This window comes from Urocampus carinirostris, chromosome 2 (assembly GCF_059441175.1).
Source record: "Urocampus carinirostris isolate Australia breed hairy pipefish chromosome 2, RoL_Ucar_1.0, whole genome shotgun sequence".
Classification (NCBI taxonomy): Eukaryota; Metazoa; Chordata; class Actinopteri; order Syngnathiformes; family Syngnathidae; genus Urocampus; species Urocampus carinirostris.
This window is the reverse complement of record NC_142350.1, coordinates 33,570,640-33,586,648: the sequence shown is the minus strand read 5'-3', so window position 1 is coordinate 33,586,648 and position 16,009 is coordinate 33,570,640. Positions and strand designations below refer to the sequence as shown.

Genomic DNA, 16,009 nt, shown 5'->3' with positions numbered 1-16,009 from the left:
GAAAATTTCCTTAGTTCAGTCACCTTGAGCTACTATGGTTTCTTTCTTGTGCTTTGTAGCACTTATTTTTGGCTGAACACACATTACAGCGAAATCCATTAGTAAACTGTTACAGTGTTCATTGAAGTATACCTTTAAACCAGACAATTTTAAATGAGCAACTTACATCCCAAGAGATCACTAATATGTTACTTTATAATCTTATTTGTCATATTTACATTTTTATGCATTATATCAGCTTTTGAGCAAATATGTCAATGTATTCTTTTGTTGATTAGAGTTCGATTTTGTTTTTTTTTAGGTCATATGTTTTTATTTCTACACTAGAAATCAAGGTGAAAAGTTCGGTCTATTCCATTATCTGCAACGCTTATGCTCAGTAGGGTCGGGGGGGTGCTGGAGCCCATCCCAGCTATCCTCGGGCAGTGGGCAGGGGACACCCTGAACTGGTTACCGAGGGACAATTTGGACTGGCCAATCGACCTAACATGCATGTTTTTGGAATGTGGGAGGAAACCGGAGTGCCCGGAGGAAACCCACGAAACAACGCAAAGAACATGCATACTCCACACACTAAGGTTTGATCTCACGACCCCAGATATGCGCCGCCGTGCTGCCCGAAAATTTTGGTAAATTAAATTAAATTATTCTCTAAGAATCTATTCTCAACCTAGAAGCTTGGTCTCTCTTACGGGTATTAAACAAAAATATTTCATGTGTGCATCCATGCAAACCTTTAACATTAAAACGCATAGAATTTATTAGAGGTGGCAAACGTTTACAGAAAGGGAAATCCAATGCGATAGTTGGAGCGGTTTACTTACATCAAAATAAAGCAACCGTAGAATAAATACTAGTCTCGGGTCAAGATTTATTTTTGTTTGATTAGAAAACCCAGTAGAGAAAAAAAATGGTTCACATTTTCACAAGCAGAAACGTCTAAAGATCTAGCGGAAGTGTTGGTGAGTAGCCAATGCATGTAGTATGTCGCTAAAAAAGGTTACAAAAAATGGATTTAATTCACGCTCATGAGTAAAGCACAGGGGGTATTATGGCAAAGGGAGCAAATGTCAGCGGGAGAACATGTCTTATGGGAATGGAGGTTGTCGGTGCAGCAAGTGTACACCCACGCAAACGTTTACTCATTAAGCCTTGGAAATGTGAAACGTCACTTCAGCACACTTAAAACATTTAACTCCGGGAGGAACCCAGATTAGTTCCGCCAAATTGTTATTCCAAACTCAGAATTTTGATCCATATTTTTGTGTGAAACATAAGTTGAAAGCAAAAGCGACCTGACTTCATCCATCTCAGGGGGCGGCCATTTTGAGCGTTGCTAAATGTAGTTTTTCAAGTGTGCTGTGAGACCTTGTCTAGTGTGCCACACTTTGAGTCTGCATAATTTGTATCCTCCTTTGTGCTTTGTTTTAGCTCTTATTTTCAATTGCACGACACAAAAACAGTGACATGTAGTTGTCAAATAACACACACTGTTCCTTCAAAGACATTTGGTCTAATCTTGGATATTCCTTTTCTGTTTTTGCTCTCTTTTACACAATGTAGATGTCCAAAGGTTTTATATTTCCTAGATTATTTGTGTTTGGTGATTCATTGGACGACTGGGGACCTAGCCCAGAGTTCATGCATTTCAAAAAATACATTTTAACCCCATTGGAGAAATATTTTAGGTACGACTTTTTCTTTTCTTTTTCATTCTAAGTGATTTTATCTTCTTAATCGAGAAAAATAAGCAGAATTGTCTTATCTTGCAGAGGGTTAACAGTTTTGTTCATTTTAAGTATTTGTCTTTAATCTTGGTTGACGTTTTTCTTAAAACGAGCAGAAGTATGTAATACCTGTTAGTTGCGAAAAATGCTTATTTCAAAGGTATTTTATCTTCTTTTTCACGTAAAAAAAGCAAAAATGTCTTATCTTGCAGACAGTGGGCAGTTTATTTCATTAAAAGTATTTTTCTTGGTCGATATCTTTCTTCGAATGAGCAGAAATATCTACCATCAGCTTGAGATGCTTCTTTTTAAAAATGTTTAATCTTCTTTTTCGAGTATATGAAGCAAAGTTGTCTTATCCTGCAGATCGTCAAGTTTTTTTCACTTGAAGTATTTTGATATTTGATATTTATTTTTCTCAAAATAAGCAAAAATACTTAGCATCTGCTCAATAAAAAAATGATCATTTTAACAATATGAATAACCAATATTTTTGTTGACAATATCTCTGTACTATTGTTAATTGCAACATCCATTGCAGCCTGGTCATCCTGAAAGGGGGATTACCACATGTGCGGTCCCTTCTCAAGGTTTCTTCATTTTCCGCATGTTGAGGTTCTTGAGTTTTTCCTTGCCCTCATGTTGGTTTCAGATCAGGGGATGGGGTAAAAGTAGTCTGAAATAATAGTCTGTGCAATAACCTGTGCAGCCCTTTGAGACTCTTTGTGATTGAGGGCTATACAAATAAAAATGACTTGACTTGACTTGTAGAGAGTATTATTATCTTAGACTGAGAACAATTATACTCAAAATGGGATACACTTTCTGCCAATGGGGTAACAATGTTTTTTTTCTACTGTGGGCACACTGCTATGGTAAAACATTTAAATACACATACTTTCTTGGATTGAAATGTACAGATTAAAGCCCGCATTTTAAAACATACAATTTTTCAAAATCTTGATGCTCACCCTCAAACTCTTTTTGTATGTCGAAGCATCTTCCTTGTCTTACATGGTAAAACATGGTGTGTATCGATACTCAGATTAAAACAGGCAACCGCAGTTCTAATTGTAACAAGTACATTAAATTGTCAACTCTGTCAATCTAAATTTCTGGAAATAGTCAATGATGGTGGATTCAAAACCCTTACTCAGTTTGCAAAAGCGTTAAGGTGAACATTGACAAACATTAGATACGATTCGAACATATGATCGCACCATCCGTCGTGGGTACATTCTAAGAAGGTCAAAAGTTTCCCATTTAATTCGATGGCAGAATCTGCCTCCCAAAAAGTTCATTTTCTGAGCTATGCACACAGGAGAATAATTCGCCCAATTATTTAGCTACCTTATCTTTACAGTCATTGTCTTTCAACCATTATGGAGAGAAAGAGTTGGAACTCCCTCATTAAAGTTAGCTTGAAATAAGTTTACATCATTTTTGCATGTGAATTTAGTCTCTGAGCAACCCACTTTTGTCCACAGTGTCATGAAACAATCATGATTGCGAAAAACTCAGAAGCATTTCGTCCACCACTCTTCCCAAAAGGTTCGGGATGTCCCTACCCTACTAACCATGAATGAGAAGTACAATGATGAAGTTCACGTTGGTAAAAACCAATACAAAACATTGGTTCTCTTTTTACAAAACCATTTTTTCTTAGAAATCGAAAATGCACATACATCTTAATCTGTTTGAAAGAAATTGGGGAAAAAAGCCTCAAGAAACATAACACAGAGCGTATCGTAAGAAACTTGAGCATACTCATTCAGACGTGAATTTGAGATTTACTGCCATGGTGAAAATCCTGTCTGTATAAACAACTAATCTCATAAATAAAACAATAAATACTTGAATAAATACAGGTTAATCGCGTGTAACTGCTCTGAATTCACGGAGGTGTGCCAATCACATCCTACCATTCTTCTACAATTGAAAGTAATGGCACCTGGTTGATTTAACAACTACAATACATGAAACTCAACAAGTTCCTATTTCAGTCTTACACCATGTATCCTTTGGTTATATTTCTGCATCCTTTCCATACACTACATCTGAAGACCAAAATGTTAGTACTTTAAAACACAAATGAACTAAAATCAATTATTGCCAGATGGATAATATACATATTTTTCTCAATGAGTTATCGGCAGGTGACAAAGTAATATAGCACTCCCCTATACAATTCAAAATCAGCTGCAGTCATTGAGGCTTGGAGTTGACTTGAGTTCACAGCCTGTTTGTTTATTTCGTGAATGTTGATTTCCAGTTACATTGAGATGCTCATAAGTAACTTAAGATGATAATGATCAGGTCCATTCCACCATTGTTAAAATTTGAATCATAGACTTCCTTCGTTTTGTTTTCTCTTTCAGGCTATAAAGACCCGGCGGCCTGTACTATGCACCTTGTTATTGTGGTAAGAATAATGAGGTAACTTGCTGAAAACTCTCCTAGGTTCAAGCTATTTCCACGGGAAATATTATTGAATCCAAGTTAATCTTTAATAACAATGACTTTGTATTTCATCGAACTTTCAAGCACCTCTTCTCAATGTCAAAAAGAACCCAAAGCGTACTCCGGCGGTTTACCAGTTTCCCCCACGGTTCTCCCAAGTGTCTCTACGTGCCTCCTCTCTGCGGAGTGGAGGGTGAGGAAGGGTTTTCCATTTCATGCCATAGTCTCTTTCCCTGGCAGTCTGCGGTCGTTGAAGGTGTGCATGTTGATGACCTCCTCCGTTTTCGCCGTGACGGCCGCTTGCGGCTTGTGTTTGACTCTGCGCTGGCACTTCAGTGACACCCTCAGTTCGTCCACCAGGACACTGCAGAAGGACCTCTGAAGACAAAAACAGAATCGGAGACGACAGAACAGAAATGTTGGAAGACTAGTGGCTATTCAAACGCCCAGTCAAAGTAAATGGTATAATTTAATATGGAGGGTTAAGAATGACAATCTTTTGGAATGACTATAAGATTTTTGGTCACTATAATGTATGGGTAGGGAGGTGTAATGGATGGCAGATTCATGGGTAAGGTGATTTTGGATTAATTTATCTTTTATAATGGCAACATCAAGATTACCGTATCATGGGACAATCTTATTCATTGAATTAAGATAGTGGAGAATTTTTTATTATAGGAGGACGTATTAAACATAGATGCATCTTTTTAAAGGAATTTTACAACAAGGTATAACCAACAAGTAAATGTGGACTTGAAGTATAGGATCAACAGTTTGGAACCAGACTATGTAAGATATCAAACTCACACACATTCCGTTGGAGAAATGTCAAAAATACATACAGTGCATCCCAGATTTTTGCTATTATTCTTCCAAAAAATAATTTAGGGATGTCTTTTATTTTTACATTAAAACAACAACACATTTTATACTAGCAGATTTCCACAATCATTAGTCCTTAAATAACTGCTTTAAAATATAGAAGGACGGTTAAAATAATAATAACACAAAAACGAATTTAGAAGTCACACATTTTTCAAAAAACAGGATCGTGTCAAGACGTTGATGTTTAGGAACCTTTTTGAATACGACATCCTCAGTTTTGTCAGAATATTGAAATGTGTTTCTGCAGATAGCTATAATTGTGTGAGTTTTAGATTTATATATATATATATATATATATATATATATATATATATATATATATATATATATATATATATATATATATATATATATATATATACATATATATATATATATTTGAACCATGTTAATCATTAAGTGGAAATTATTCCACTATATGACTATCCATATATTCTAATGTCATTATTTAATTTTAATTTATTAACTAATCGGCACAAAAAAAAACATGCATCTAGTCGTACATTCTCTACTTTGTTCTTAGTGGTGTTCTAGTTTAATTTTGGGAGGGAGTCCTTGAGTCTTATCAAACCACCAGCAGGATTCAGTCTAGAATAGATGAAGAACTGGTATAATTTCCCACAAACTTTGCTGTTCTGCCCCTTTGGTACATAAATGATTGTCTACCCTGTAAAAGTGCACAACTACAGCCTGGTTCTGTATTCGAGAAACCAGAATATTGTTTTATTTTGTTTTATTCTGTTTCATTCATTCATTCCAATGTTTGTTCTCACCAGTTGATAAGAACAACGGAGAAATAAAAATTGGGTCCCATTTACTGTCTGTTTACTCATACTTACCTGAAATATGGGTTACATTATAAAATAACACGGGCATTCATTGGACAGCTCAGAAGAGTAGGAGGAGCTATTTTTATAGAAACCCAAAAATAGAAGCACATCTTCAAATTTGTGCTGGAACAAATCAGCCATATCGTTGAGTTTTTCCGGAGCGGGTATTTGCTTGCCAGCATGCTTGGAAATATGTTCACAGAAAGTAAATTCAACCTTAGACCAGATCAAACCTCATCCAACCACCTGTAAATTATGCAAGCCGTTGTAAAATTGCTTAGGCCAAAAATGCATCATGTAGCAAGAGCTGGAAGAAATTCCTGTTAAATTTGCACGCATTTTAGTTTTCAATCGTGCAATTTTTTTAGGAAAATCCGGAGAAGTTAATCTTTATTTTCAGTTTTTTTAGAAATTTATAGTTAACGTTGCATTATTCCATGGACATTTCCGACTACATTTTAGTGCAACTTGCAGTGTAAGGAATATTGTCAAAGTTACTAGCCAGTTGCTAACGCGGGAGACTTTTGCTGACATAATGAACACTTTGTTTGTAAGTGACCTTGTTTAACCAAAAATATGACAGTAATGGTGTTGCGTTGAGAGGTAGCAGGAGAACGATTCAAGCAAGCCGCACGGAGCCTGGACACTTCCCCCAAGAGAATTTCAAATAACAAGTTACAAGGGCGTTGCATTGACATTAATGCCTTAGTTCAGGGGTGGCTAACCCGGTCCTGGAGAGCCGCACATCCTGCATGTTTTGGAGCTACCCCTGCCTTAGTAAAAGGCTATTTTTTGACGTAGGCATTAAATCGTGATTCTCGGGTGTTGTCTGACCAAAACAATGGCGGTTAATCTGAAAGATCGAAGCTCAATAAGGACTCCAGCAAGCGGGTTTGTTCTACTTCCAACACTTCAGTAGGATTCAAATCATTTATATTCAATCCCGCAAAGCCCAGAAACCTGTGTCTACATATGCGCATCCAGGAACAAAGAAATCAAATAAAACAAACTTCATCAATGTCTGCAGATAGGCTTAATAGTAATGTAAAAGCCAAAACAACTTACTTGAAACACGGGGTTTCCTTTTCTTTTCCTGTTCCCAGTGTGCCCACTAATAAATGCATATTATGATTATTATTTCACAACTTATTAAAGTAAATCATCTGAGCATTAAAACACACAAACACACTCAACCACCAGGTATCTCCACATGTGCCTAAGAAGTACTGTATGCTCGTTTTACCCCATCTAATTTAAATCCGATGTCAATGCCTCCACAATTAAATGCCTCGCGCTTGTCATACTTTTTCACAGACGAATTAGGTGTTGATATAAGATATACTTGAAAGAGTCAATTTAGTTAAAATCTTTTTTTTTTTTTTTAATTATGGACTTTTAGAACTATTTCGCAATGTTTTTAATCTCATTCTTCATTCAAACTAATTACATTAGAAGGATTTACACTAAAAGTGTCAGATCTCATTTTTTAGACTTTAAATGATGCTTAAGGGGCATTTAGTCGGCCTACTATACGGTTGTTAACTCCATCAAATTTTACGATTGTTTATGTTGTGCTGTATTCTGTGCTTGGTTTGTTTTAAAGTCTCTCTCTGATAAGTTTTTATTTTTTATTTTTTTTATATTGGACACCAGCAAAGCAGATTACACAGGGTACCAGTTGGTTATTTTGACTACACTGTTTTATTATTTTGACTATTATGCACTGTTAACATCATTGTCACTATCAGCCAATCTTGATGATGTTCTATGATACACACACCTTTTAGGGCAGATCTGCTTTTGTAACCTAGGGGATTTAGTAAAAAGGTTAGAATTTCTTATTAGAGGTTTGGGTCCTCTCCTGTTCTCTCTGCAAGTTCAAAATCGATTGATTTATTCTCTCCAAATTTTGAATGTCTACTCATCAATAAACTTATCACTATCTCTATACCAAACAGTATGTTAATAGAAGTAAGGCAAAATAGGCTAAACCTAAGATGAGGACAAAGAATTCTCTCAAATGATGACCTATGTATTACAAAAACAGTTTAGCTTTATTTGACTGCATTTTTCTGAAAACCCGTCTGTTAGCATATCGTTCTGCACTTCCAACAACATTGTGGCTGATTTACATAATAGACACCCCCAGAACGCGTTTCTGAGCCAAAGACTTGGCAGCTAGGCTGGCCGGAGTGCCAAAGCAAGAGAAACACTTTGAAGTGGCTGCAGGAGCGCTATCATGTCAAAGCCAAGCAAAGCAGCGGAGATGCAGTGTTAGCACAGATTAGCGTTAGCGAACAATCTTACCAGCATTAGTTTCTGATAACTGGTACACACTAAATGCTTGATTGTTTCATGTGGAGGCAGGGAGAATCTTCGTTACATATAGCAGTGTACAGTAATCCCTCGCTATCGTGCCGTTTGTTTTTTGCGGTTATGCTACTTCATGGATATAGATTGTGTATTGTGTTCTGTATTTTGATTGGCTTGTTATTAACTAATATTAAGATGTATCAAAAAAAAAAACATAATACAGGTTTTTCTTGGTTTCAGTGTATACTAAGGTATTTAGTTGTATACTAATTGCAAGAAAAACAAAGTTTTACTCTTTCCCATCCCGGGTTCATTTTGGAAACTGACCCCTGCAATAAAGAAAGGGTCAAAGTAATCGGAAAAATCGTTAAATCATTTTCAGAAGTCATTAGATATGTCTTCCAATTTTAAACAGAAAATGTAAATGACATGACGTTTTCTCTGTATATTCTTGTTTAGAAATATGTTGGTGCTTGACCTCCTGCCCTTCTTACCTTTTCCCAAAAAGTAGACCTTTAGAAATGCAATTTTTTTATTCATCTATTTTTAAATTTTTAATTATGAACTGTTCTTAGAATAGGTTGAAGCACTGGAAGAACGTTTCTTTGTCCGATTGTCCGTTTCATTGGCCGAAAATGGCTGATATTTAAAACGGCCTTTTAAAGTCCTTTCAAAACTACTTCAGCTGAAAACAAACATTGTTAGAGACACAGTGTAGAATGCAATTAGTTTCTGAAGAATGAGATCCAATTCTGATTCATACTTTTTATTCATTGTACACTTAATGTGTAAAATGTTGGAATCAAAGATTTAGATAGGAAAACAAAGTTTATAAAACAATTAGGTTATATATGTCAGGATCTGGCACGCCACCTTCCCTCAGGGGTGCCAGCCACATGTGGAGCAAGACGTACATGAGCCCAATCTCCACACACTTATCCCTAAATATCCCAAGAATCTACATTGACTGCAAACTGCATCGGGTCACAGCATTTCTATTTCCAATTTGGTCTTATTTCTGGTTGGGATATTGTCAAGTTTGATTTTGTTCGGACATGTTATATGTTTTAAGACCTCTTGTTTGTGTGTTACTTTGTTCCTCATTCTAAGCACCCTTGCCTCATTTCCTGCTTCCCTTCAATAGGTCTATCCGCAAAACGTAACAATAACCTTATAAAGAAACATATATGCCTAATCACTTCCCATCCCTCACTTTTTAAACTCTCAGCACTTGTCCTCTGGATTTGCTGCTTTGTCCAATCTTAAAATAACACGGTAGTTTTTTAATCACGGTTTACAGATCAGTATCCTAAATGAATACAATTAAGTCGGATTCTCAATCTTTTTGATTAACTCAACCACATATGTTGAAAGAGACATATTGGACCAAAAAACCCAAAACATATGTGTAGAGCCGCTAAACAATTAAAAGCTGTACATTGGCCTTATAAGGCAACACATACTGTAGATATATTGTATATATCTATATTCACAGAAATGCGTTAAAATGTTTGTCCTCCTACAGAAACCATATACGTTTTCATTAGCAAACCCTTTTTTAAAAAGGGAACTAGCAGGGAGGGCCAAAGAGCCGCATGCGACTCCAAAACCACTTGTTGCTGACCCCCTGATTAAATGGTCAAACAGTGCTAATTTAAAATGGGTTGTTGGAAAATAATCATGTTGATAGAAAACGAAACATAGACGTATTGACAGAATGCCTACAGTTGTGTTTTGTTCCTAAATTTTGGTGACAACGTGACAACTGAGATACGGGTAAATAAAATAATGGAGTGATAACGACTGGACGAGGAATGTGATGCAAAGGAGAAATTACACTTTTAGAAACATCCTGCACTCCTGGTTCCAAATTACACCCATCTTGTTTTACAAGGAACTACAAAAGAACATCTGAATAGTTAGATTGTTTTGAAAAGAGAGCCTCATAGCTTAGATGCTAAAATTGTGAGCGTGATAACATGTTGTGTGTGAAAATTTGGTAAGCTACAATCATTGAAATACGAAATATTTTTCATAGTATTTCAATACGTACTTTGCTCATGCGACCATGCATACACAATTGTATCTCATGTGGTAATAAACACAGGTGATTATACCAGCCTGACTGCAGGCAGGCTTTGCTAGCTATTCATTTACTCCAACCCCGCCGTCAGTAAAATGAAACGGCACTGCTGTGGTTTAGCGGTAAAAGCTATGCAGGCTCCGGGCTTTGCGGTACACCGGGCCTCACTTTGCTCAGGCTCAGGGGACACATTGCCATCAAATCTGCCTGCTGGTGGTATGGTGGATTGATGGCGGCAGCTTAGGGTCATTGGATTAGAGAGTTTTTACGATGCTCAACAACCATCAGTTGTGCAGCAGCTAAGAGGAAAGGCCTGCTTGCACTGTGGAGAATGGTAATGTTGTAATGTGATGCAGGAAGTGGGAATTGCAATTTAAAATAGTGAACGTACTGCAAGCATGCATCATCACAGTCGAATGAAAGAAATCATGGATGGACCTTTTATGATTGGTTATAGGTTATTGGTGACTGCATATCCTTGTCACGTAGAGCAGGATTTGAGGTGTTCTTAAAAAGTTGAAAGTAGAACATTTTCTCTATTAAGTATGAGTAAACAATGCTGAACTGAGTTCAAAGAGCCTTCTTTTTCTTCACCGCACCTATCTACTTTTATCTTACTTAGGAAGAAAAATGGGGTGATCGTGGACTATATCAACCCAAATCCTCAAAAATAAAAAAATAAAAAACCCAAAACATTACTTTATTCGCGCATGTCTAAGAATTGCACGTACTTGCACGTGCCATAAAAGAAGCTCGGCATAGGCTGCAATGATGACTTAAGCCAGAAGATAGATTCAGCGAATAGAGGTTTTCCAAATTCTGGACAGAAACCTTAAGTAAACCTGTATATTCTGTTTTATAAGTAAACATTTAGTATTTGTTTGGATTGATTTTCGTTCCGCTTGCTCACAAGAATTCTGTTTTACTATTGGACATCTGCAAAAGACATTGCCCAAGATTCCAGGGTTGTTCCTTATTTTGATTATAATTTCGCACTGTTCTTCATTATTTTAACTACAATGGACTATTTGCATCATTGTCACTATTGGCCAATCATTGAGTGTTATTTCATGTTCACATCCTTAAGGGCTGCTCTGCTTTTTGTAACGTAAGATATTTACTAAAATGAGAAGGCTTGGGGGCGGACCTTTAGATTAGGTTGGAATATTTGCATCATTAGGATTTTTTGTACAGTCATCTTCTGACCCCTTTGCAAGCTCAACATTTATTGACGTCTTTTCTCCCTTTTTTAAGTGTTTCTTGCCCATCTGCATTTATATACAAATTCACTAAGGCTTGCATATTCTAGTATTATTATTATTTTTTTATTTAGTTGTGTTCATATGGATAACGTTTGACAAGATTGCCAGTGATGGCGGAGATGATCATCTTTCAAAATGTAATTAATTTCTGATCACCAATGTGCATTTTATCTTAAAGTGAATAATTATTAGGGATGCAACAGTAATTGTCGCCATGTCACTATATTACGTTTCTGTTCTTGAGCACTCTGTTGTAATTACTTTATCAGTGGAGTATTTTTTTTTAATGTACGTGTCAAATTCAACAAAAACAACATTTACCAGTATTAGCCAAACATTCTATTGATAACTACAAAGACATGAGCTTTTTTTTCCTGTGATTTTAAACACAAAATGATTTATTTTACCCCCCCAGTCTGTTTCTATCAATATGGTCATTATTTTTTAAGGTATTGTGAGCTTTTTAAAATAATGCCATCCTACCTCACTATACGGTGATAATCATCATTCCGCCATTTGGATATCGTTACTCTCCTAAACGCATTCTTGCCATTTTTTCTTAACATTCATTGTGGTTTTGGGGTTTTTAAGGGTTATTGATCTATCTTCGTTATTCATTATCCATTATCCGTTATCGGTCAGTTCATAATACGCTACAAAGCCTAGGAGCCGGGACACTTACTCTCAGCCAAAAGGCCAAGCTAAGGTCCTAGCCCTAAAGCCTTGCTGCGATCATTGCGAATGCAACGTTCCCGGAGGTACTGCAATACCGGGCCGATGCGTGGAGTGGACAGAACAAGCTCATATTCCATCTCCGAAATGCAAAAATCAAAGGCCAAGCTAATGGCTGAAAAATTGGAAGCAGAACCACAATTGTTTCTCCATAAATGGAACATTAGCGGTATGGCTTTTGCTTTAATAACACGGAAGAAAGGAATAGATCATGAATGATTTGATTAAGGGTTAGGCGAGTGCGGATATCTGGTATCCGTACTTGTGATAGTATCGGATCCCACTGTCAAGTAGTACTCTGAAATTCAAGTAATAGTAAATTGCCATTAATTAAATGCAGTATTAAAAAAGAAAAATTCTGTTGAGATTTAAATGTATTCATTTAAAAAGATGTCATTTTTGGAGAGGTATGGGAACTTTATGTACTAATTATATCTTACATATATCATCAGAAAACAGTAAAATAACCAGTGTTAAATTAACCCTGTAGATATTATAATGTCTAACATTTTTACTGTAAACATTGAACACTACCTCTGTAAACATATGGTCTTCACCTACAAAGTGTTAAATTAATACTGGCTATTTTTCTGTATACCAATGAGTAGTCAATATTTGGTTTTTGAAACATATTGTATCAAACATCCCAACTTTTACTGCAATTAGTTTGTACAAAGTCTTGCCCAGCAAATGGGAGAGCCCGAAATCTGTAACATGCGGTTGATGTGCCATCAAAGCTTGGCTGGGAACATTGGCCATTTTATTGAATGTTTGCTTCTTGCAACTTTAATCCCATGTCTTGACCATCACCTCTGAGACAATAGAGGGTTTTGATTACTATTCTAAAAATAGTAATACATCCAAGATCCTTGTGACCATTTGCTTTGGCAAGAAATGATAAAAGATACTTGGAAGCACGGCTCTTCTATAAATTGCGGCATGGGCAGTGCATTGATTAGTCTGTTGCTGTGTGCCTTGTGACTGTCTGGCACCCTGTTTTGGGTGTCTTCTGCCCACTGCCAGAAGATGCCTTGGATGTGCTCCAGCTTCCTCGTGATTCTTGTGAGGATAAGTGGCATAGACAATGGTTGGATGGATGTTACAGATGCATTATGGGTGCAAATAAATCTATAAGAGTGAAAATAGGATCTTTTATTTATATATATTGTGCTATCACATTGAATTTACACAAGGTTTAGAGCAAGATTATCCTGCACTCTTTAATGTGTGTGATAGTTTAGTTGATATTTACCTTACCAGGGAGCTGCGCGTTACCTTGTTCTTTATGCTATACGTGTGTGCAAAATAATTTATTTCGAAAGGTAAAAATGTAATTGCAGGTTGATTTTGGGAAACAATGTTTGAAAGTATTTGCCAGATACTCATGCATCTGTTTTTGTCTTTCCAAACCATTTTCTTGCTGCATACACATTTTAAACTTCTGAATTTGATGGCTTACACATTTAATGAGCTTCTGAATGATTTGCAAGTGTCAACTGAACATCTTTGAATGAAACATGACAATATTTTAACACAATTTGCAAGCCTTAGTATTGTGCAACATTTGTATATTAGTAAAACTATGTTCTTTACAATAGTACTTTGGGGCACATTCTCTTTAATCAATTCTACGACTGATGGAGATCAGAAATATTTAATTAACTCCCCAAAAGTAAGCCTCTCATTCAGGATATAAAAATAAACTCACAATGTCATTTTTTTTATATTTGCTTGTTTTTTTTTCTGTACCTGGGATGAGTGTCTTGTGATCGCTGTGCCTTTTACTTAATTGGAATAGTAAGCTCAATATCAGAATGTGTCTTGTTAGGACTTTTCACTACGTTTGATATCAGTTTGTCCCAGCAGGAGTTTGATAAGCATGCAAGTGAGTTGGGAACTGCTTAAAATTGGGACCAATTCAATTGGAAATGCTGCAACAATTAAAGATTGTGCAGGTAGAAGAAAAAAAATATTCACTGCAAAGCCAGAATTCAGTGCAATGTGCAATGTTCAAATGCTCAAAGCTTTTCTTGTGGAAAACCCATCCAAGCTCGGGGGCAAATAGGTAAATTGAGTTTTCAACCCCTGATTTAGAATATTCTGTTAACATGACTGGAAAAACACAACTGGGGGGGGCGAAGCATGACCAAACCCACTGCGCAAAATAATACTTCTCTATTTAACTTTATTACATAAAAAAAATAGATTTTCCAAATGCCACAACAAATGAAGTACTGTCGTTTGTTTTAAAGTGTCAGATAAACTGAGTGGGTTTACATGATCGATAATTCCGCTTTAGTAAAGGAGTAAAGATGTCTAAATAAAAGTATATCAAGGTCCCTTTGTGTACAACACCTGAATCACCTTAATCCAACTATTAAACTGTTCAAGGTCATTCCCCTTTTAATGGACCATTTACTAGGACCAAGCAAACTGCGATCTTCTAAACATGCGTAAACCTCGGATAAGTCGGATCCAGATGGACCGGTCATTTTCATCCGACTTATCCGAGGATCCGACTTATCCGAGGTCGCAAAATTTCGAACTAAGAAGAAATTTAACTCTTAGAAAAGTGCATACTTGTATATGTAAAATGAAATACCAAGCAATGATATCTTGTAACATGAACGTGATTTATTATCAAAAAAGTTCTTAAAATGAACATGAACATGGTTGATATGAACTATGGTTAATAATACACTGTATATGAACTGGTTATGTAATTTTATCCGTACGATTCATCGTCCGTTAGATTCGTAAGTCTGTTAGGTTCGGAGTTACATTGTACTCATTTGAAAAAGTCTGTAATTTTGGTTTGTTGCATAGATAACTGGGATTGTTTCAGCAGCAACGTCTCCATCTGATCGGCAAGGTCTTCGAGTTCTGGGCATGCAGCAAGGCCGTAATACCTCAAAGTGCGCAGTGCACTGTAGGCGTCGTTGAGTTTCGGGGGCGGTCTTTCAACGTCCATTTGCTCATCCTCCTCCTCGTCACGAAGGAGACCTTCCTCCGCTGAAGGATCACGAACGACTTCAACAATTTGTTCATCTGTTAATTCCTGGACAGTTTCTACATTGTCGTCTACGCAGAGATAATCATCAGGGTTACTTGGAACTGCCTCTCCAAACAAGTCTCGTAGTCGCGACCATATGTTCCGGAAGTTTGTCACTTCCTCTTCTGAAGTGTCCTCCACGACCTCTGGTGATTCGTCACGGACTTGATCGTCGGTTCCTACATCGTCAGCGATCTCTGCAGGTCTCTCAAAACCAGCTTTTCGGTAACAGTTTTCGATGGTCTTGGCAGTCACTCGCTTCCACGCAGACTTAAGTGCGATTACTGCGTCCAAAATCGTCCATGAGAACGGAGGAGCGTTATCATCTGTTGCCTCAAGTCTTCGCAATGCCAGTGTACGTCTGTAGAAATACTTCAGGTTTTTTATGATACCCGAGTCCATCGGCTGGGTGTGCGAAGTGGTATTTGGTGGTAAAAACACCAATTCGATATTGTTCAGTTCAATGGTTGGATGCGCCGGACAATTATCCACCACCATAACGATCTTCCTCTTTTCGAACGCCATCCTCCTGTCCAACTTTTTCAGCCAAGCTTCAAACAACGACGACAGCATCCAAGCCTTCTTGTTGGCCTCATACAGCACCGGAACTTCTACGTTTTTAAAGGCTCTCGGTTTTTTACTTTTTCCGATAACCAGCAACG

General features: G+C 36.9%; 1 protein-coding gene and 1 pseudogene across 3 annotated transcripts in view; both read right to left on the bottom strand.

Moving 5' to 3' along the window:
- Positions 1–2,219: 2,219 nt before the first annotated feature.
- The window catches only part of grik2 (glutamate receptor, ionotropic, kainate 2), a 282,326-nt gene continuing 268,536 nt past the window's right edge, over positions 2,220–16,009 (bottom strand). For all 3 annotated transcript variants that reach the window (XM_088326235.1, XM_088326237.1, XM_088326236.1), the window contains one exon: positions 2,220–4,565. In XM_088326235.1, the coding sequence (XP_088182361.1) occupies positions 4,318–4,565 (248 nt within the window). In that variant the 3' untranslated portion in view covers positions 2,220–4,317. The remainder of the gene's footprint in view (positions 4,566–16,009) is intronic.
- Positions 12,300–12,462, bottom strand: LOC148371680 (U2 spliceosomal RNA; annotated as a pseudogene).